Below are 24,845 nucleotides of genomic sequence, written 5' to 3'. Positions count from 1 at the left end.
GCTAAAATATTAAGCCTTTATCTGTGGTCCACAATAACTAATCTTGTCAAATTGTTTGCTCTCTACCTTCTGTTTGGAAGATTATGAGCTCGCTCACCATTACTATTCACCTTGTGCCATCACTAGCAGCAGGAAAAGTGAGTGGTAAACACAGTTGGTCTATTTTGACAGCATTTCACCCCGCTTTGCACTGATGTAGATTGCTGCACAGTACAGGATAACACAGAATCAGGACTTTGCATCTATGCTGGATTTAATGCCACCTTGTGAATGGTATTGCTCCTTTGCTTTCAAATGCTTTCTCAGGACAGCATATACTGATTGCCTAAAATAAATGAGCTTAGGAGAAACAAAAATAAACCCTGAAACCACTAAGCTATAACCTCATCTGTGTTTCAGCAAATTGAGAGCTACAACATGCTTATCATTTAGACCAGACAGAGAGTCTTACTATTGGGTGGATCATTCATACTGAGCATATGATTGATATTAACAAGTTAAAAAATTCATAATCATGAAATAGCAGATACATTGGCATATGATGGTAAAATGATACTGATCAGTTAAATTAATACACCACAGAATTTGACCTAATTACTCCAGCTTGAGTCTAATGGTTTATATGCAAATCATATAGCTCCTTCCATAAGTCTGAATTACTCTTAGCACTGAAATTACTGTTTCCACTCATGGGGCAACAGCTGGTCTCTTTTTAAAGGGAAATCTTGACACTGAAGCCTACTCCTTACAGTGACAGCAATTCTACTAACTTTGTGCTGATAGGAAAAGGCAAGGGTCTCCTGGATTACGACTCAAGCTTTTCCCCAAGCACATCCCATCGAAGCACAACTTTGGCAGACTCCTCTTGATATCATAAACACTCAAGACAACACGAGCTTTTTTCTTGATTCCACAAATATTTAAAAAAACCAGATGCAGACTTGCTGGCTCTAGACAGCTCCCATCCTTGTGACCAGGAGTAACCTGGAGCTTGTGGAGAGAAAATTCCTTCCTATAAACCATCACCAAATCCCTCTACTTTACATTAAAAACCATAGTTTTAACATAAGTTAAAGTATTGCAACAGATTTGCCTTCCTGGCATAACTGATGGGATATTGCCCAAGTTGGAATGGTTTCTACAATATCACTGAGAGATCAAGTAACAATAGAAATGGGTTTGCATGTAAGAGGAAAGCATTTCATTAAACTCCCGCTTGTGATAAGTCCTTCATAAAGGGCTCAGACTGGTAGGTGAACTCCCCACCCTTCCGGTGTGATCCAGTGGTGCCCACAGACCTCTCCTGATTTCAGGACAACTCACACTTACTCATACTTCTGAAAAGTATTTCTTAAAGTCTTTCTAGCAGTCGTCCTTCAGTAGTGGACTAACAAAAAATCCATGGGTGAAACATCCTCTCCTCCTCTTAATGTCTGCAATATATTATAGACAGATGTTGTCAGTATGAAGCTTGTCTACTATGGTGATGCTGCGACCAGGTTCCTTATGCAGAGATAAAACCAGAAAAGACGCCTAACTGCTCATTTACACACAAAATATGGGCTTTTAAAATACTAGTTGAGACAGCATCACAGACCAAAGTGTCTTCTACACATGTGTAGTGCTCCTTAAAATACTTCATAGGCTTTTTTACTAAGCTATCAGTCATTTAAGGCCATTAAGGTAAAAAAAAGCCTTCTAAGTTTCAGTAACCTTTCTCCAGTAGCCAGCAGACAGAATGTCTCCAACTGTCTTGTGCACCATTCTAGAAAGACAATCCACATAAGCTTTTTTTTCACTTGCCTTCTGGGCCTATTTTGCTCCTTGTTCTTGCCATCTGGCTGGGAATGAGCTTCTCCTCCTGCTCCTGGGAGGTAAGAAAATTCCCAAGCAAGGCTGATGCAAGAGAAGCAGTGGACCTTCTTTTGAACTAGCAAGCTTGTAGATTCAGGCCTTGGTGGCAATTTGGCCTGGTGGTGGCATGAATGGGACTGATTGTGGGAGAAAAACCTTTTAATTTCTGCTGTTGAAAGCATAAAAATTTGGCTTCACATCTAGACTCATGAAATTCTTCAGAAGTACAGAGTAAAGTCTTCTCTCAGTGTTTAAAAAGAGATCTGTGAAATATCTTTTGTGTGGAGTTCACCATTCAGGATATACCTTTTATCAGATGTAGATCTTAATCTGTGACAACCTTCAAATAATTAACATGATTATCGCATAAAATAAAAGATTGAGATGATAGAGATGGATACATTAGGAAGAAAAGAATAAAGTGCAAAATTCAGTAATTTTATTATACACCTCTCCAATACCTGCACTCTTCTTGCACTCCAAGGCTGAATTCTGATACCTTCTATGAGAAAAAAAAAATCATAATCTGAAACTGAAATTATGAAACTTGTTCCTAAAGTATTATGCCTTCCAACAACTCAGTGTTTAGATCTACATCCTTATACCCACACCATATATAGCAAAAATGTGGAATGGGAGAGCTGAGCAACTTGCCAATAAAATAGTGGCACTGATAGAGTTAAAGATGTTGTTAGCTCTCGTACTTACAAACGCAACGGATGCTCCTTTTCTACAAAATACTGTTAAAAAATTTAAAAGCCCTATGGAAAAATCTGACTATTAATTAATGACTCTATTCTATTAGAAACATGACCTGTAATTTTTTCCTTGGAGAACTACTCCCTGCTTCAGTAAAGGTACACTTAATTTTAAGCAGTGGAAAAATTTAAATTACTTCAAGTTTGCTTAAAATTAAATACCTTGCTGGCCTAGTAGGTTATTTCTATTTGTTGCTGTAAAGAACTGTTCCAGCAATTCTCTAAAAGATACGTAATTCAGAAGCTTCAGAAAGTCTGGGGTTTCTTGTTGAGCTTCTGCACATACATTTACAGTATTCAGTCTTTTGCATATGTTAAGAAACAGTATGAGTATTAACAGAAAGAACCACAAATTTATTTTTATTCCTTCAGCCAAGCCACAAATAAATGACTTTTGCAAACAAACCAAATACTATTTAGCAACAGTAATGTAAATTCCATGGACTTATTTTACTTGGATATAAAATATTAAAGCAAATTATTATTTGCTATGACACTCATTTTATCATCTTGGAAAAAGAAAAGCAAGTCTGAGAAAGTTTTCCTGCCATTCTTCAAGGAGCACTCAATCTGCTTTTCAAAGTTATTTAATAATTTGTCATAGAATGGTTAACTATAAGCTTATAAATACTGTGTCAGCATGTTTCTTCCTATTGGGCAAACAACTTAAAAATCTAATTTGTTTGTGTTATTGGTCTTACTAAATATTAGTCTTTGCAAGTCTGGTTTACACCACTGATGTTAACTAAGCCAACATTCTGATTTTGTTCTGAAGTATTCCACAACAAGCTGATATTATACAATACAAGCCTAAGAGCTACCCCATCCAGTTTACTAAGTATACTTAGTGTATTTTGCTACTGATAAATCAATACAACCATGTTGTAATCTACAAACTTCCATCTCTGTGAAGCAGCTATAAGCAAACTGTAAATGAACACACGGGTCAAAAACTGGGATGCTGTGATTATGTTGACTCTGAAAACATTTGACTTTCATAGAATACATTTTAGTGTTTGAGAGAATGAAGTTTCAGGGCTGCTTATATTTTTGTGAAAGGCTGAGATGATAAATATTCAAATGATGATAAATATTTGTGTTTATATTGTAACTATCCATACTTTAAGAAAACAATATCTGCATCACAATCCACACTTTACAGAGGTTAAGTAAATGTAAACCACTGCTACACAAAGAAAATAAATACTTGACTTGGGTTGTACGCTCAGTTTTGCATTCTTCATCCACGTGAAACTCCCTGCAGTGAATGGGTATCTTGGGTGTGCAAGGAATGCAGGAAGGGCTTATCTGTCATTCCCTTTGGCTGGCATTTTTGGTCTTCATTCGGGTAAGCACATCACTGAACCTGATCTTGGCATTGATCACAAACCAACAGATGACAACTAAAATATCCATGAGAATGATATCCCATAATCCACTCTGGTAATTTCACACATTATAGCTGTATGAGACTTTTGGAACTGATACCACAAACTGCTCTATAGAGGGCCATCTTCAAATGAAAATGGGATGTCAAAAGATATTAAGAATGGTTAATACTACAAAGGCTTGCAGCTGCAGTAATTCTGAACATCACCAGATCTGTCTTTCAGGAGTTGTATTGAAGATGGGATCTGAAGCTCCATGTGTGCTCTGCATTGGTGCATTCCACTTCCAGACTGCACAGAGAGCATGACAGCACATTTGGATGGGATTTGCAACAACTAGTGTAAGGAGAGAGTGCTCCTAAAGTAGTCAAATAGGGTTTCTTTGTACTTTGTTTTTTAAATCTCAGCTAAAGTGTCTTGCTCCAAGCTGTCCAGAAGTCCTCAAGTTGCCCTTCTCTAAAACTAACCTGAGGCCACTTGTTTCTTTAAAGGTGACAAAGATAACTGCAGTGCTACCACTCTTCCTTTTGAGATCAAGTATAAAAAATTATACTGACTATCAGCTAAAGCATTCAGCCAAGCTAAAAAAAAATTGTTTTAAGCCATATCTACCACTTCTCAGGAGAGTTGTACACCCTACGGATGAAGAGTCTTCTCTACTTTTTCCGAAGCTCTGAATTTCTACAGAAGCAGCATCTGAAATGTTATTAGACCTGAAGGTGTAATTCTGTGGGTGATGATGAAGGGTGCTCACCTATAAAATGGCAGATGGGTGTTCTGATACTGGTTGTGTATTTGCATTCAATGGGCATTGAAGAGAACTGAAAAAAGGCCCTAAAGGAAAGTGTCAGAACCAGGTCTCACTTCTCAGAGGCGAGCAGCCTGTGCCACTGCTCTCTGATCTGAGAAGCCTGCATTATTTGCTGCTACGTGGTACTGCTTCAAGGCAAGGAATAGAGAGCATCCAGGCTTAACCTGCATGGCTAAAACGTCCCCCTGTGATACAGGAGATCTGAACCAGGATCTCCTCAGATGGAGGAGGAAAGTCAGCTCCATTCTGCCACACCTCAGAGGAGGAGCACTGCTCCCAAATGACCACTCGGAAACTGGGGTGGGGGGGGCACGGATGCCAAGGAAGCTTTTGAAAGAAAGCATCCGAGGTCACGCTGTTCTGTGCAGCACTGAGTGCAACCAGTGTGCATTGTTCTGGTTCAGCACAGGCTTCTCCATTTGGGAGTATAAGGAATCCAGGCAGAAGAGGCAAAAAAGTAAATTGTTTTGTATTTTTTTCAGTCAGAAGTTTTTTGCTTATGCTAACCCAAGTCCTCTCTTCTTTGGGATGGGAAGTAATCAGTACTAGTGTTACTAAGTTACCAGACACTCCTCCAGTACAGCCTGCAAATTTTACCTGGACTGTAACATGAAGTACTCAATTAAAAAATTGGTAAGTGAAGTGTCGTCCAGTAAAGATAATACAATCCAGTGCAGAAAATATATTTCATTACAGCTTTGCAAAAGTGATACATTTCCTTTTGTACAGCACAAATAAAAAGTCAGCCTTAGCAGGGGAAACAAGATCTGCCTAGGGATACAGAGAGGTGTTATACCTACAGCAGTCCAGAGAATATGCCACCAGTGACTGAATTTGTTCAGCTCACTTAGATTTGAATAATAGTTTGGTATTTTATTTCTTCCAAACTCAGAAAACTGATTTCACCCTATATATTGGTTTTCTCGGAGGCTGCACATAACCTCACTGGCTTACTCAATTATTTTATGACAACAAACAGGTATCTCTAGAAGACTTGTAAATTCACCATTTCACCATGCATATTAGTGCAGTCTGAAGGGAATTCTTCTGGGAGAAGTCACTGGTATTAGCACAGAATTCCAAGTATTTAAATAAATTCTGACCCTACTATGTACTGCATTCAGTGAGATCACACATGACTTCCTTCACACATTTCAATTGAGCTTAATTCCTGACCAAATTCCTAAAGCAGGCTACCTCCAAGCCTATTGCCCCTAAACCAAAAAAATTCACACTGCCTGTTACTGCTACCCTCATTAATGATAATATTTTCATATATGATATGATGTGATTGTTACTAGATTTTGTGTTTTAGACTTTCTCATGTTCCTATTCATGTCTTACATGGCAAAGGAACTTTGCATTAGCTCTGCTGCACTGCGCAGAATTCTTTGGGGTATGTGATAGTTTTGCGTGTCTGGGAATCTTCCATCTGGCTGGTGTGGGTTTCCTAAACACCATAAAACTCTGCCTGTGGAGACTGTGTATCTCTTATGGGCCCCATGGAGTTTATAATCTGCTTTTAATCATTGCACAAGGCAGCCAACATATCAGTCCCCATCAAGCAGCTCTTTCCATGTTGAATCGCCTTAATAACTTTTGATCCAGTTCTGAAAGTCCAGAACTATTCCTAATTTTCATCGGTACCTTAAGACTGTTATAAAGGTTGTCTTTCTTAGCTTCCCACTTCCTTCCTTACAAACTTTCAAAACCGTTGACTTCTGTGGCTTACTATGGGAAGTAAAATATTCTTAGCATTTTGCCCTAACTTGCTCATCTTTTTAATGTCCCCATCAGCATTTGTTTCTCAGTAAACTACAAGTCACATCCTTAACTGGGACAAATGAATGCAACTGAGTGTGAGAGAGCTAAGCCAATTTGCTGTAACTAAGAAACTAGCTCTACACCTAGATTCTTCCATAAGTCATCAGAACTTACTTTACATTTCAAAATGCCAGCACCAATTAAATTCTTCCGTATATAATATTAAAAGATTACCAACTATTCAATTCCAGCTGAACTTCACAGCAGCAGGCAGCACAGTGGTTTTCATTAAAAGCAAAATAACTTTGGACATACGCGAAGTTATTTACTGACAGAAATCAGTGACACTATTAATATCTATGAAGCTGTACTCCTAGCATCCAGTAGTTAATGTGTTGATTTGAGATTCATCAGAATACAGTTTCTTAAGTAAAAAAAAGAAAAGGCAATCCAGTTTTAATTGGGAAGTCTTAGCATCTAAATGTAACAATAATTTAAGAAATTAAATTATATTTACTATTTTGAAATATGAAAATTAAAGAAATATATATCTAGAATTTTAAATAAAGCCAGTCAAGTTATCTGACATTTGGTGGTTCCTCCAAAACAAATAGCTTTAAGTCCTGGTGAATGTAAAACTTGTTTCCTTTGTGCACTGCTTCTGCCTGCAATTTCTAATTAACTAGCTCCATTCTTATCTACAAGGAGTGACTGAAAGCATACAAGCTACAATATATACTTCAACTAAATATATGAAGGCACGATTTTAAGAGGGAGATAAGTAGTTAACAACATTTGCATGCTGCAAAGAGGCTCAGTTTGTATAATAATTCAGAAATCTTGCCTTTAGCCTGTTCCCTGCATAGCTGTGCCTTATTGAATACAATCTGCACACTAAAGATAGCATGTTTGCAGTTAAAAATCTCCAGAGACTTTAGACCCATACATAAAGATACTTATTTCACTCTTTTCTGAGACACTGACCTGTATCCTCATTTAAAAATGAACACCACATCTTTATGTTATTAAATCTTTGTTTTGATCTATTAGTATTCACCAAAGTGCCATTTTATACAACCCCACACTGAATAGGCAAGGCTGGAGGTAACCATCTGCAGCTTTAGAGTCTGCGTTTGAATTGATGAAAAGAGCTTTGTGTTTTCATTGCCAAGTTTGATTCTTCCAGTCATTAGACATTCCCCTCAGATCTCATCAATGAAGCGGACTCTCTTACACCCATGTGTTAAATTCTCTTCTCCTCATGGTTTCCTTTGCCAGCTATACTCCAGAAAGACTTTTGGGTCTTAGCCACATTCTTCCCACAGCTGTGTTAGAAAAGAGCATCAGAGCGTCTTCCCAAAATCCATATGTGTATCTGGTCAGTCCCCCGTTGGAGGGTCACCTCACATTGTGGTGTGATTATTCAAATATTCATTCTTGTTCTTGAACTGCACTGCTTCATTCATTCTGGGAAAGATTAGACCTCCAGTCAGCACTGAAGAACGTCTTGGATGCTGATGTGAAATGCTCACAGCTGCCATACTGGGAAGGCAGATTAGTTTTTCCTGCAGAAGAGGGGGACTCTACTTCATAGATGGTCACTTCTTATTTCTTTCCATGTTTGTACTCTTTGCAGCTGTGTCGAATGCTGGTAAGAACTGTTTGTTTTTGTCGTGTCATCGATCCACTTATTTATCAGCATCAGCTAAGGAACAAATCTAAGGGAGCAGCTATGAAAGCAGTGAAAGTGTGTTCAGAAATGCTTGAGGGAAAACTAGTACTACTCAAAAAAAGGGTGTGTTCCAGTAACAATGGAAGTAAGGTGGCCAAAAGATCACACCTTAGGAGGGAAAGCAAATGTTATTAAGGGTAGCATTTATCTTATGAGAGAGAGAAATTTCATTTAATAAAACTGTTTATTAAGAAGATTGCTTAGTTTCCTTTTTACTCAATCCACTGAGGTATTTTATGCAAATCTGTAACTCTCCTGACTTCCTCCATAAAAGAAAAAGCAAAAGCAAAAAGTGTTTTTAATAAACAGTTAAGCACAAATGAAGTAAGAATTCTGCTTTACATCACTTCTGTATTTGCTTTGTTCACAGTAAGAACTACCTTTACAAAGTGCACAAGTGGCATATTTTTCACTGTTTATGCTTATTTTCATACCTTTACATTTTAGCAATGCACCATTACTTTGTGAATTTGTGCTTCTGCACAGAAATTTCTACAGAAATTCTACACACACAACCTCTGCTGCCACCTTACACAGCTGTTTGAGTGTGCAAGTGCAACTGCACTCACGTGCAGAGATAAGTTTTACTGAGTTAGAATCACAAAATTGTGAAAAAAAATACAAGCCCTTAATAGACAAATTGCATTAAAATTCACTCCAGCTGCAAAGCTTTGGCAGAAAAATAGATTTCCTGCAAAAAACCACATCAAAACTGGCCTCAACATTTACTGATAATTGGCTAATATTGATTGGCTATTACATTATAACCTCCTCTGATCTCACTGACATCAGCAGGCACTCCCCAGTTCCAGAGGTTCCAGCAGGAAGGCCAGTTTTAAAATGTCTTGCTTCCTCTGCTGGCAGAGGCATTAATTAATTCACAGACTTTTCCAGCCACCTTTTCCAGGTCAACCCCATTTCCCTGCTGGGGCTGCACCAGCTGGCTCCTGGCTTCTCTGGCAGGACAAACTTGCAGGGGGTGTGTGGCTCTGAGCCAACACTCCTGGTGAATTCTGCACTGCTGTCTTAATTCTTTGTTTGTATCAGGGAATTAGAAACATTAATTAAATATAGAAAATTACAGTCATAACCATTCTAGAGAGTATAGGTCAGAATAGTAAGTACCGTGCAGATTGTTTTAAGTTCCTAATGAATAAATATCTGCTGTTACGTGTGCATATACATTTATTTATTTACATACCACAAATGTAGAATGTATATTTGCTTTATAAATTAGAATGGTGCTTTCTTAAAAGTCTAACGTATCTTGTTTTTGTTTCAAAATCAAATTAGGTTCAAACAACGCTCTAGATCTGTGTCGTCACCCTCTGAGATTCACCATTTTCTGTTTCACATCACCACCCCTGCTAGGATGGTGATGCACCTTCACAGGCAAGAGCACACAGTCGCAATTTGTATCTCACACTGCAGTGAGCCTGTGAGATCTTGCCTGACTTCAGTATAAACAGAATTTTAATATACCCAAGTTCACTATAAACAGATTCCAGAATACCCCCCTTTTTGGTCAAAGCTGCTGTTTCATTTGGGATAGGATCCAGACATTTTTTAGATGCTTTATGTCCTGATGGAGGTTGTAGGGTTTTGGGGGGCATTTTTGGTGGAGTGTGTGTGGTTGTGCTTGTTTGGGATTTTTTTTTTTGTGCTGATGGTTGGACTTGGTAATCTCAGATGTCCTGTCCAACCATAACGATTCTGTGAAAACACAGACCACTATTTTGACTTGGATCTTGTGTTTAGAAAGTAACAACTGCAGGTAGGTACACAAACCACTGACGTGATGGCGGCACTGTGGAGATATTACATCTCTATTGCAAGCTCTGCATATGATGCTGAATGCAAACACAGAAGTCTTTAAGGATACTAATACATCCTTTAGTGTTGCCAGAGAACAGATTGGCAAAGGCATAGTGAACACTAGTAAATTATGTGCTGCAAAGATAGAAAGTACATCCCTTTTCAATATTATTTTAGTATTCTAATTATGATATTTCTTAATGAAGCTTATAATTATTTTCCTCTTCTGATTTTTAATGTTGTTATATTATTCAGATATTTTACTGAATAATACTGAGAAACTACTTTTTATCTCAGATAAAAATACTTCCTTGTATGTCAGAATTCACTTTTACTTAGGCATTTAAAAGAAGTCAAGAAAACAGATGTTTTCAAACCCTAGTTAGGCTATGAACTGCAGTGTCAGATTTTAAAATACAATAAGCATCTTCTTAAGACAGTGCTAATAATTAATACTGTAATTAATACCAGAAGCCTTTCCATTGACACATTTATAAATTGTCAGATCCTTTTTGAAATGTAGAACATCCTACATCTTCAAAATAAAAAGCTAAGCTAACAAATGAATTCCTGCCTAATTGCCAAACACTGATTTGTATGAAGCGGTTGAGGTTACAAAGAAATTGGGAATTCTCAGCCTTGTTTCCCTGCTGATGAGTACGAACTGTCTGTGTAGCTCTCCCAGAGGTGTCAGAGGAATCTCTATAGTGTCACACAAGGGTTCTTAGCTCAAAGTAAACACACTTTCCACAAACTCAGCTGCTTAATCTGTTTGCAGGTTGAATTATAAGATGGGGGTGGATGACTCCGGGTGCTGGGAAGACGCACAGAGCATTTCCACAGTTTCTTGGTAAAAAGGGCATGCTATTGTCATCAAAAGACTTCACCCAATTGTTTAATTTTGCTATAGGCTCAGTGGTCTGATCTTAGCAATAATGAAAACTAACCTGACTAAAATTTTCCCAAGTAATTAAGCATGTTAAATTGTGTAAATTCTTTTCACTCTAGCGATGCATCACACCACTTTAATTCAGGTTGTGGCTGAACTTCTACTCTAGCCACCCTGGTTACATGGGATTAAACAAGGCTGTTTCACTAAAAAAAAAAACCCAAATCAAAACAAAAGCAACCTCCACTTAGATATCTATAGTAAGTGTTTATAAACAAAGTGAAATGAAATAACTTTAAACAGTGTACAGAAAGGTTTAGCCAATATTCTCTTCAACATGCTGTAATTATTTTTCATAGCTTTATTTTTATCAAGCATGCACCTGCTGAAATTTCAAATATATCTAAGTGTTCTGAATGGAGATTTGAATGATTTCCTAAGAAACACTAGAGGTTTTAAAGAGATAACTGAAAACATGCATATATATATATACCCCCCCTATATTTTATTTAGTTACATATATATAAACACTATAAAAACATAAGTTTTTAAAATAGAACTCAGTGTTGTTTTTTTTTTTTTTAACAGGAATAAGTCTTGCTAGGTCCTTGTGATATATTATACGCCAGTTTCTATCTATTCTGGAGATATGATGCAGACATTAAAGTTGAAGACAAATATGGACCGATGGGAAAATTTGTATCATTTTGGCATCAATCACCTTGGAAGGGTGTGAGAGGGCTGTTTTGCAGCTGATGAATGTGATGCAGAGATGAGAAGTGCCAGACTGTGAAGCAGCTCTGCCTACACGTCTGTCTATGTCCTAGCAATCAGACTTTTGAAGGCTTATGTGCTAGTAATAACAATCACCATCATAAGGACTTAGATCAACTTCAGGTTTTGGAGTTGAGTAACCCTTTCACAGGGGATCTTATGATGGGAAGAGAATACAGTCCCTGTTCACCGATTCAGTGACTCCCTGTTGGATTCACTGAGATTTTTAAGCCACCTCTAAACAATCCATCAATGTTTACTGTGGCGTGGAACTTGTCAGATGTGTAGCAGACGACAACCAAGAACTTTAATACTCTACCAGGCAATTATAAAGGCAAATACTCTCCTGCCACGGGATTGCCATGGGTAAAAACACAGTGAAAACCATTCACAGGAGATGGGTACACTTTCTCTGTGCTGTGCACATGTAGAGAGCACTTTCCATGCCAGTAATGACAGGCACACTGACTTGCATAATATTATAAAGCTGTTGAAATGACTGGCTTCACACTGCGTAGGTAACAAGCTGAATGACTGACAAAGCAGCAATAATTTTAAAGGATGTTTTCTGAGTACTGCCACACTTTCAGTCAGAGACAAAATACTCCAATAAACTACATTTCATTTGGTTTTCAACTGCAATTTTCCTTGAAAGAAGGCAAGTGACTTACTTGTGAACTTTTTCATTGGCCTCCCGTGAAGCCTCCAGGGCTTTCTGGAGCTTCAGCTCTGTGTCCTTCTGCTCTGACCGAGCTTGCTGCAGCTGAGCTGCCAGATCTTCAATCTGGCAATAGGTAAGGGTCACAACATCCCCCCTGCTTTGCAGTCCACCTTCAGAAGTAGCATAAGTACAGTTAAGTTGGTCCTTCAGATTCCTTCCTTCAGACAAAGATTTGTATAAGCTGGGAAAACAATCATACATGTTACCAAGTTTCAGTCTAGGGCTGAGCTGCAAGAATACTACATTCAGTTTAATAAGTATTTTTAATACTATCATATATGCGTCTACATGCCCTTATACCAAAACAAGTTTTATTTCAAAAGTCACAGAGAAGAAAAAGAACATCCTGTTTCCACAAGGCTCTTCTAGAAGTATGTAACAACTATCAGAACTTTAAAATGTCAAAAACCTACTCAACAAAAACTTAAAAGGTAATATTTTCAGCTGTAGCATCTTCCTGATCCTCTTTGAGCTGCAAAGAAAAGTTCTTAATGTGATTTTCATGAAGTTAAATTAATCTGCATAAATTGCTGAAACTCGTTATTAACTCATGTTACACAGGACTCTTAGGAAGCAGACTCACCCAGTACAGGTGTTTCTTTGCAAAATAGCAGATTTTTCAGTGTAATGAAAGGAATAGAAATGCTACAATGCAAAAATTAAAACAATTAAATCAGCAGGATTACTCAGGAATGTGGAATATTTGCACATGCTAACCAATTCTAAAGGTCCTTGGTCAGTGTTTTTGTGAGAGGAAACTGAAAACATTTCTTGATGCTGATTTAAATGAGCTAGTAACACCTGTACTACCTGTACTAGAATACACTCTGTCTTAAATAGCCTCTCTATAGTAGACAGAGATAGGTAACCTGCCAGCATCAGGGTTTTATCATGGGACATTTCCAAATCTATTGTGTCCTCCACCATAGTTTCTTGAAAGGTCCTTTCTGAGCCACTGTTTTGGCTTCACTGGGGCAAAAAGTAGACATGTTTGCTATTTTCCACTGAAGTGCCATGGACGTATATTCAACTCATGCAGCTTTATACATGATTTTGAGGTATATTCAGAGAGATACCAAATCACAGAGTACAAAAATAACACTCATTTTACAAACCAGGATACAGTACTATATGATTTGTACTTGTGTGCCAGAAAGTTCTGGACAAATATAAGGGAGATCAGAAATAAAAAATTAAACTGAATAGGATCTTAATGCAATAGATCCATGAAGCCAAGAGAAATAAAAACACTTGGATCAGCTGGCAATAGCTATCGAAAATATGCAAAAAGAAAGATATTAGACAAGTTACTTACAGATAATGAGAAGAAATTAGAAAAAGGAGAATAAAGAAGAGGATGCATCAGGTAAAAAAAAAATATCTCATTGAAGCTTGTTGACTGGAATTATTTCCCATGGAATCAGCAGGCAGCCAGCTGCTTGAGTTATTAAGGTGCAATGGTAGAAATCATATTAATAGCTGATTACTAAGAGAGAAGACTGCACCAGCAACCTTTCCATGGAATTAGCTTCCCATCTCTTCACAGCCATAATTCATTGGTGAATTTTAAACCAGTTGGAAATGACATCGGTACTCGAAGGAATTAATGGAAGACATAACAAAAGTGATGGCAACAGGATATCATAATAATCAGTGTTTTTAGATAAATAATTAAAGTAATTTCAAAATAACTTCATGAATATCAGAAGGTGTAGTACTGATAAATATGACTTGAGACCATCTCTCTGACTGATGACCCTGTAAATATTAAACATTCAAATATTTCTGTGTGTATTTCTAGTAGCTCTGCACACTAATTACAATACTCAAGACACAGTCTGCATGTCAGCTGCTAATACACAATAGTGTATTTTCTTCCTTTCCAGCTTATTAAGGTGTTTGTATGGGAAACACCTTTCATTCTGACAGCCCATAGAAGAAAACAATATACAAACTAAAACATAATATACATGGACAAGCAAAATGTGGATGACCTAATAGAAATCCAGAAGCTAAAAGGTCAGTGTTGATATGTCATTACGCCTACTACCTGCAGTTGTCTGAAAATAATGTGAAGAACCTTTTCAATTAAATGAAGACATATTGAAAATATAAATATTTATAAAGGGACATTAAAATCCCTAGAACAGTCTCATTAAAAAAAAAAATTACTTCAACAGTTGCACATAAAATTTACCGACTTTAGCTCCACTATAGTCAAGTGTTGATCACCATGGAAAAATACAAAGGTATGTAAATAATGCTGAAAGCAGGTACTGAAACAGTGCTGCTGCCTGTTTCTTAAACACCTGGCACAAGATTAAAAGGGGAAAAAAAAAAAAGACAGATGAAAAACGAAACTGTTCAGTGAATATATGGGTCCCTGATGAAAAAAATAAAATAGACTGGAGCCTAAATATTCCAATTTGTTCATCCCAGCAGAGTGTTGTTTTTTTCCAGAACATCTGAAAAATATAGTCACTTATTTAGACTCTATTGCATGGCCAGTCTTTAAGATGGAGTCCAGTTCTAGTCACACAGGGCCAGTATTTTAGAGTATGCAATACATTATCACAGGTTTTAACTCATACTGATTACATCTGAGTGATCAATAGATTCTGATGTATATATTTTGTAGCCAGCGTGATTCCTCCAGATAAAGGTACTGTGCTTGATAAATCTTCTAAACTTTTATTTTTCAAAAGCAAGGAATTGCCAGATTTGTATCAATGTGCTTTGCTAAAATATTTTTATTTAGTCTCTTTTGATACTTCTTAATTTGAAATTAATTTCTTAACAGTCTGATGATTATTCCTTCAAAGAAGTTGATGCTATAAATCAAAAGTAAATGGGAGTCTAGTTCTGAAGAATGGGTGACAGAAGCATTCACACATTTCCTTGATTTAAGTCATTCACATGTTCTTACATGCCTTTTGCTTTACGACGGCAGCACGGCCCATTTCTTGCTACAGCTTGGGTCTGAGAAGTTCAAGGGCCCAGCTTAACTGCGTCCAGGCAAAAGAAAAAGTGACATGTGATGATGTCACTTATGCAGCTCCTGCAGAAAGCAAGAGGCTTCCTCAGCTCCCAAAGTCAGAGCAACTTCAAGACTGCTAAAAAATTTCACCAGTTGTAACTGCTTCCAGAAGGACTGACTTTGGCTGAAAATAAACTTAGTGAAGTGCTGCTCTTATAACACTTCTCTCCTTGCCAGGCATACTTTTGCTGCAAGAGGGGAAATTATTTTCCACCTGAAGCAATTACTGAACAACATAGAAAAACCTTCCACCTAAAGGAAGAAAAAACCCAACACAGCAAAACCCAAACATTCCCTATACATGCCCTCCCTCCTTCCTCACCCTAGTGATAAACATACCGAGTGTGCCCAGAGGCATGTATGTCTGCCCTTGGTTTTCACCACAAATGTTTCTGACACTCAAGTTCTGGAGACCTCTCAGACCTCAGCCTACACTCAGGATGGCTTTGAAGAGGGTCCCTTCATACTGTCCAGTGCACTCAAGGGCCAGGCAGCACTGATACCTTGAAAATACTACCTCAAAGTTGGTCTTTGGACACACTGCAACAAGACAATATCAAAAAAAGCTCCTAAGACCTAGAAAGACTTTGACTTTTTGCTGTAAAGCAGAGGATATAAAGTGGTCAAGTTTGCATTACTTGTGAGTCAGGAGCCCGACAGCTGGTAGGCTAGTAACTAGATGGCATTGCCCTACCATAGACAAATATTTCACTAGCCTTCCTTCCCCTGTAATTACACGCATTAAGAGGACTGTTTTTCTCTTCAGTACAACCCCCCAGATACTCAACCAAGGGCAGCAGCTGTGTTAGACTGTGGCACAGAGGCCATAAACCATGCTATAACAGTAGTGCCCTGCATGCGTAACACAGCGGATGTTCTTTGCACAGTCACAGCTCAGCACAGAGTGTCGCTGCCGAGTGTGTGATGTACCCATGCAGTCTTAAGTCTAGGACAAGGTCAGGCATTCTCTTTACTCTATGTTCTCTCACCAAACCCAAACGATAAATGCTTGTTGAACACAGCCCACCACTAATTTTCTTCTCTGTGGAGGTCGGTACTATAATCTCAGGATTTTGCAGGATAACTTGCTGACAGTTTGGTGCTGATTATGCATGTCCACAGCACCCAAACTCAATTACATGTGAATATGGATCCACAGTGAGCAGCAGGCCAAGTTTCAGCCTTCTGTCCTGAAACTATCGAGAGAAACCTGTGACCTGTACCAGGGTTCAAACAGTATGGTTACTAGATGATCAAAGCACAGGTTTATTATCTACACTGAAAGCTTGCACTGGCTGTTATCCACCACAAAACTTCTGTTTTTTAACAAATACAAATTAAAGACTTCTAGGAAATTCCTTGGGCCTCCATGTCCTAATTTTTTAAAAAAACAGCAATAGCAATACTACCTTTGCGAGGTGCTCTGAGCTTCACTACTTAAAAGAGACCCATTGCTGTTGAAAGAGCTAAGTTAGATGCAGCATGGTTTGAATTTAGGACAAAACTAAACCCGGACAGTCTTCTGATGGTGCCAAGCAGCAAACATTTTCTTTTGGGCCTTATCTTCAGCCTCCAGGATCACTGCAGTACCCACACCATTCGCTTGTGACTAGCTTGGGAGAGGCAGTAAGGACACAAGGCATGTGATTTAATCATCTGAGCCTTTCTTGTAGTTGAAGGACTGCTGAGACATGCTCTCAATATTAAATAATCAGAAACCGTACCATGGACCCTTTATTTATGGAGCTGCACAGTAATCAAATGTCTCTAGTTCACTTCATGCAGCCACCAGGCAAACTGCTGAGATAGCACAGGCTCACACGACAGCGATATGCACATGATATATCCAGCAACATCTCTCATTCCTCACATTGACTCCGCCATCAAATGATCCAGGACTTCCACACAGTTTCTGGGTTAACAATGTTTGGTTGAAACAGAGCAAAACATACATAATAATGATGAGTAGAAGGAAGCATTTTTGAGATTTTTGCAGCTCTGGTACTATCCTCTTCGGCTAGATCCACAGACCCACAGGTCATAGCTTGCAGCAAAGAAATGCATCTGAATTTCCTGATGACATGTTGCACCTAGAATTGGGGTCTCTGTTATCTCTAATTGATTAATTAGAGTCTGGGAGATGGTACTTTAACAATAGCTTTTTTCACACATACATCAACTCTCCGATATAGTGCATCTGAGGTTGCAGAGGAGACTACTGTAGACTTTATGCTTCAATTCTGAGTATTACCTGATATATAGAATCATAGAATCATTAAGGTTGGAAGGGACCTTTAAAATCATCAAGTTCCAACCCCCAGTGTTAACATTAATCACACATCTTCATGGTTCCACAATGTGCCCATGTTAATTGCAAGACACAGATTCACAGGTTCTCAAATTTCTTCCACGAATGAGAGGCCTGTTTTCAATACAACAGCAACTACTGTGGATAATCTTAATTGTTTTACTGGACTAAATGTTATTGCTACAATCAAGCTCACTGTAAAATGTTCCTGTCATGTTTTGGCAGGGAATTGGCTGTATTAGCATATTCCAGCCTAAATATTCACAGACTACAACTATCTGGCCCTGAAGGTTTGTTTCTAACTACGTGAAATTAATCTGAAATGTTAATTTTTTTTTTTATTTTGTACGTTGTTTACTTTATCATACTAGAAGTTACAAGAAAGAATTTTGCTATCTTGTATCTGTTCTTTATTGCCAATTCATATGCTTTGGCCATTCTTAAATATTTGCCAATGGCTTTAGTTAACAAAATAACTTTAACTTAGTATTTGCAATACTGTAGTTATTCCCTACAGTAACAGATTGTTTAGGTAACACTGCAAATACAGTGGGAACCTTATCTATTAATCGAAGATGGCACTGGCATCAAGTCACCAAGAGTGACCTTGGTAGATTAATATACAGGATGTTTAAGATGGTGCCAGCAATTCCATGTTTTACCCTGTCTCACAAAGCCCCAGCTACCTTCCCCAGGAAGCAGAAGCATCATAGCTGGGGCAGAGAGGATCCTGGCTCAGCTCTGCAGCATGCAGGGAGGAGGGACACTGCCAGCCCAGACAAGAGGTATTTTCACCTTCTCAATCCCTGGGCTGAACTGGCAGCCCCTGTGCCTCTCTGCTGGCTGCTGGAGGCCACTTGGTTGACATGGATCACTGAAGGGGTACGTATGTGGGTGGTGCAGAGCCAGCAACTTTGGCTTTGGGCCAGCAGGGAAATTGCCTATGTCAGGGATTTGCAGAAACAAAAACTTGGTGGAAAAGAAACAGAGGATCTTGTACCAAAGGTCATAGCAGTTTATTATTTATACTTCCAATATGTTTTTGACAACATTGGCTCTAAGAACAGTGCACCTTTTTCCTTATAGCCAGACTTTATTAAGAAAGCAGTAACTGCTTGTGCACTAAAATAGAGCCATTGGTGTATCAACTATATCAGGTAGAAAATAGAGGCAGTGTGTATTACTCTTTTCCTTTGCTTGAAGAATCTTGCCAAGAGCTTCATTTTGAACACCATCTCTTACATGGAAACCAGGGTATTATGAACATATAATGAACATCAGGTCTTCTGAGCAGGCGTTTCAGTTTCAGCTCCTACAGCTCCACAACCTGATGTGGACTGCAACCCCTTCAGCTCCTACAGACCTGACCATACACGGCACACTGCTGGCTTGAACATTTACTCTCCAAAATGCCAACCATGGAAATATTCCCTGATGACAAAGACCGTGCACATCCAGAAGTTGGGCTTTCTGCTGGGAGCCTTAAATGACGTCTCCTGCCACCGTACGTTGAATTTAGAATTGCCTGCATAACTAACAAAAATCTAATAGAGATTTCTTTGTTGGAAACTATGCATGAGGCTAAGGCTAATTTGGTGAGTGCCTTTTATTTCCTTCCCAGCTTCTCACTGGTAAGGATAATGGCTTCTGACTTCCATCTGACACGAGAGACCTACACACAAACAATTTTATTAAATTAACAAAATCCTTCTGCAAAAAGTAGGAATACTAGTGAATCACCAGTCATATTAGATAAACTGCAATAATTCAGATGAAACAAATAAGAATCTGGACCCTGAAAACTTAAACAGTCAGTGAACTATCCACTCAGTGCAAAGTCGTACTTCATATATATTCATATATGCGTCTATCTAAAATACATCTGATAGTACTGATATGTATCATAAAGCAGGCACCAGAATCACCCGAAAACAAGATCAATGTAATGACTATGTGCTGTTGACTTTTTTGGTCTCCAGGGAATAATGTTTACTTTGCTTCAAAATTTATATGAGTCATTTTGTTATGTGCCTTTTTTTAATTAGTCTGAAGGAAACAATCATTTGAGAAAGAGAGCGGAAATCAATTCCGATTCGATACTGATAGCTACTGTGCGATGTAATCTGTGTGTTCTTTCTAATTAAATGTAAACATGTGCAGTTCTAAAGTCCAGCAGTGATGACAACAACTACTAGAAAGGATTGCTTAAGCCCTGGTCAACTGATTCTTGTGAACCTTTTGTTCATACCGTAGGTGAGCTTGTGCAATCTGTCGCAGGGTGAATGCCAGTTGTAACTGACTTTATTTTAGGTCATCTTCAGAGAAAAGACTTGACAAGAATGTGGAGTGCGCTGTAATACCTCCAGTTACCCATTAACTATGTCCTTCTGATAGCTAATCAATAGCATTGCATGGAGCCAAACACACTGCACTGAACTGCCCTTCTTCCAAAAGCCAAGTCTTGGTAAATATTTAATGGCAGTAAAGGTGTTTTTACTCTTATCAATCTGATATGTTAAAGAGCTCTTGAAAGAAACTTTATTTTGCTTCTCTCTGCATAAATAATTTGTTCAGTTACAATTTTAGTCTTATGCAAAAGCACTTAATTAAATGATCTAATGCTTTTAAATCAAGGCTTTGGACGGAGAAAATGTAGTTTCAATCCACATGTCACAAAATAAAGAAAAATCAGAGTGTATTTCCTTGATAAAATGCCAACTAGAAATATACATCAGCCCTTTATACTGTAGTAGTAAATACTGCCTCAGACTTGCTCAAAACCTGTTACACAAGTGCACATTTGAGATTCTTCTTACAAGGCTTCAGTTTCTGTAAAATTCTCAGCTCTCACTCACACGAAGATGGCAGAGGATTTTTAGCCTCTTTTCATCAGTGAAGAAACAACTCTAAAGCCTTTTGTTCCCATACAATGACTATTCCCATCTTCAAGTGAGTATATTCTCAGCTAATGAACTTTATTAAGATTTTTTTTTTCCATTTTCTCTTTTTCTGTGCAAGGCAGCTTATCTAGATCACTAAACAGAGAAACACCCTTAACCTGATCCTTTAACATCTACTGCACACACCCCTCCGCCAGAGCTAAGTAGGATCCAAATGTCTCCCTAGGGACTTAGGCAGGCTTATTCCATGCCCCTGTGCTAATGTCACAGGACAGAGGATGGAGGAATCTCCTGTCCTCCTCCACCAGCACAGTATTCCAGCCTTCTCTGCATGATCCAGCTTCAATACGAGCCTAAGTATATTGAAGAAGGTGATTCAGAAGCATATCCAAGCTTTTTCTTGGAAAAGAATCTGGGAATAAAACACTGATAGTGTTTTGGTTTCCAAAATGTGAATCACCATAAATGTTTTCCCAGAAGTATAAGCATTATTTTTTTTTCTTCAGTGTTTAAATGGCCTCTTTACAGCTCTAGATGCCATTCAATAGATTTTAAAAATAAAGATCATGGGAATAATTCCCAAACACTGCCATAGATAAACTGAACAGCCTGGAGTTTTCTAATCACTAATAACCAGCTCTGATGAAAACAGTATTAATTAAAATCATAAAGGCATATAAATCAATCTAGCACTAGAAGCGCAAGGCACCATTCAGGAATGACTGGCTGACAAAAGCCTGTTACTAATAATCTCAGAAAATATCTTGTACTTAATACAATGTTATCTTTATAAATCAGACATGATCATGGATTTTACAGCTGTCCTGATTTGCTATTGTGATCACTTGGCTTAACTTCCCCACTGAACCAGAAAAGCAAGAGACAAAGCTGTACTGGACCCAGGGCTGGAAGCCAGCCCTGCCTTCCAGCATGGCCAGGGACATCCAGCTGAGTAGATGGAAGAGGAGTCTCTCCAGAAGAAGGCAATTACAAGAAATACAAAGAATGGAAATGTTTTTCAAAGAGGGAATAACCAAATACATATGGAATTTGAGAGAAATTATCTGAGATCATCTGAGATTTGAGAGGATAAGCTGAGTAGTCCTAAAGCTAGAAACCCACAGTGTGACTGATCTGGGAAGGACATTCACAGGACTCTGCCCTTTTGTCATTCCTTTCTTGCTGAATGATTCAGCTGGTTAAAAAACTCTGAATTACTTAAAAAAAATTACATATATACAGCTTTCTAAAAGTTGAGAATGCTTCCCCCCTGCACCAGGAAAATAAACCAGAGCATTTGAACAGTTTTGTCTGTCTTTTCTCAGAGGACTTACTGAAAAATATTAAGCAACTCTGACCAAAGGCAAACAAGGTGTCCTGTGCTCTATCTAGCACATGCCCAGCTGTGGTCACTCATGTGCCAAAAAGTGAGGTTTGCTGATGAACTCTAGGTGAATGTGCCCCGCTTTCTCAGTACTGTGCACAGCAACACTTGCCACTCTGAAATGGTAGGTGAGTCACTAGGAGGACAATATGTCCTGCAGTTCCTCCAGACTGGTACAGGTGCTTGTCATGTCTACTTTGAAGCTATCCTGGCTTTTCCCTTGCAAAGATACAGTTGGTTTGCCAATTGCTATGCAGATATACACTTAGCTAGTCATCTCCTGAAAGCCACGTACATGACACAATGCTAATGTATCACTACTCAGTAAGCCATGTCTTACCTAGATGCTGCTGCCAAACCCTCACTCATATAAATCATGCAGCTCTTTGGACAGTTAAGCGCTATGAAAACTAGGCAGTTAAAATGATGGCTTAAATGATAAAGGGAACGCCTGGGAAATTTAATATAGGGGAAGTCTGCTTCCCTATTGTACCAGTGCTTACTGAAGCAACTGAGCAGACTTGTCTGGGCCATTCTCCTTAATGTGAAACAAGGACACATGCTGGGAGAATGATTTAGTGGATTGGGGATCAGAGCTCTGTCTTGAATTCCCTCTTTTATTTCACGTCTTCTGTGTGGTACTGAGCAAGTCACAACACGCAAACCTCATCCTGCCATGCTGAAACTGGGAGTGAAGTGCCTTTCCCTTGCTTTATGTTTTCCTTAAATTCTAGGCTTTGGGGGCCCAGGATTGCTTCTTAATACCTACGTGTCCTGCATCTGGAAACCTGAGGCCCTGATCTTCATTCAGATCTCAGTCCAAATTATTATTAACGGGAAGATACAAGAGTTAATTAACAGTATGAATGTGTCAGCAATACACATCAGCCTGGTTAACCTCAGAAGACAGATTCAGGTTTGAGACCTTTATGGAAAAAACACAACAGTTTCTCACAAGGAGGCAGTTTCTGCCTCCCCATTGGATGTTCAGCCACTATTGCCACCATGGGGTGCAGACAGCGATAGCAGCCTCCCATGCTTTGTCAAGCTGCTGTGAGCCCAAGATCCTTATTACTTGAGAGGATGCTCTTGGCTTCCTCTTAGGCAAAAGGGGCCATCAGTTGGATACAGTCCACTGTCTGGGAGCTGAATCACAAAACTCGCATACCTCTTGGAAAGTGGGAGATTAGACTGGCAGCTGCTGGAAAAAAAATCAGTGAAGAGAGAGGTCCAAAGCGAGGGGTTGGAAAATGGCTTAAAACCAATGCTGTATTGATTTCTCTATCCTAAAGCTTTTAAATCAGCTTCCCTCACCTCTCTTTTATTTTGCACTAATGAGTTTTGGCCGCTGGGCTACTTAAATAAAATCTGTAAAAGAATAGTATTATTGTGCACTTTAATATAGCCTGAGTGAAGAGGAAAACAACAGTTTCAACTTCATAAAGCCAGAGCTCACAAGAAAATATGCAGCTTTTTCTTTTTATCAGAATATCATTTCTCTATAATCAGCAGTGAAATGCTGTAGCGGGAAATATATTGGTTGCACTGAACCAAAGAATTAATTATTTTCTCAGGACCTGACAAGGAAACTGAATGAGTATGAAAGCTCTTGTGAAACCTAGCCAACACTGAATTCAAGACTGTTGAATTCCTTATTTATTTTTTGAACAAGACAAGATAATTAGACAGTATGAATACTGCCTACTATGCTTATACACATTCAACCACTATTATACTCTCTGCATAACATTAAGATCCTACCATGCTCAGGAGCAAAAGAAAGATATATCAGATAATATGAACCTTGCTATCTATCCTTCTTCCCACTCCATTGGATGAGGGACAAATTCAAAGCACTTCTCCTTCCTGTTTGGTGAAAGCTCTTCCCAGTTGAATATTCTTTGATGATAGTAAAAGTCATGGGTGCATATCCTGTTGAGGACCAGGAGAAAGCCTATTAGGAATGCCTTAAATCTATCTGTATCAAGAAACTAAAGACTGTGGCCATCAGCAGGTGCTCAGTGTTCTGGGTTTCTAGTGCAACTAAATACTTCCTGGAAATCTTATTGCTTCCTCCTGATCTCTGGGAATGAAACAACAGAAAGAATGCAAGAAAATACTCCTTTATGCATAAAGATATGGATAAGGCAAGAAGAAAAAGTTCCTTCAAGAGTAAAAAGAAACAATAAATAATCTAGATGTTTGAAAATCTGGCATTAACTTTGCTTACCTCAATGGCCATAGCATTGGTATGACACAAATCCTTCAGGGTAAATTTTGAATGTGATGTACAGAGTTTTTACCTTAATGTGATATGTAAGATCAGAACCTATGAATCAAGCCTATGATATGCCCGTAAGTTATTTTTTCATGGACAGTGGGTGAGCGGATGTCATTCCTCTGTTTAATCAGGAGTTGAAGCGTGTACAGTAATTCCTTATTTTCACAATATTCCTTCTGACAAAGATAACAACCATAAGAATGGTTCCCAGCTGGCTAAACCTGACATACAGGTTTTGCTAATAAAAAAATGCATGACTTAATTAATGAAACGGATCTATTAAGACTGTCCCCCAATCTACCACAGTGGCCCCACCTACAGCTGAACTTAGAATGACCTGTCTTATGCAAAAAGAATTGTAATAACTTGCACTGGAAGATGTTATAGAGGAAAGGTTGCTATGAAGAAAAAAATATGACTCAGGAATGC

At 38.5% G+C, this 24,845-nt stretch overlaps 1 protein-coding gene across 1 annotated transcript in view; it reads right to left on the bottom strand.

Moving 5' to 3' along the window:
• MIPOL1 (mirror-image polydactyly 1) overlaps positions 1 to 24,845 on the bottom strand; it is a 165,161-nt gene that overhangs the window by 6,754 nt on the left and 133,562 nt on the right. The window contains exon 12 of the mRNA XM_009993941.1: positions 12,457 to 12,687. Coding sequence (XP_009992243.1) covers positions 12,457 to 12,687 — 231 coding nt within the window. The remainder of the gene's footprint in view (positions 1 to 12,456; positions 12,688 to 24,845) is intronic.

Source organism: Chaetura pelagica, unplaced genomic scaffold (assembly GCF_000747805.2).
Source record: "Chaetura pelagica isolate M959 unplaced genomic scaffold, ChaPel_1.0 scaffold11, whole genome shotgun sequence".
In the NCBI taxonomy this organism is placed as follows: domain Eukaryota; kingdom Metazoa; phylum Chordata; class Aves; order Apodiformes; family Apodidae; genus Chaetura; species Chaetura pelagica.
Note: the sequence above shows the minus strand (reverse complement) of the source record. Positions and strands in the feature narration are given on the sequence as shown.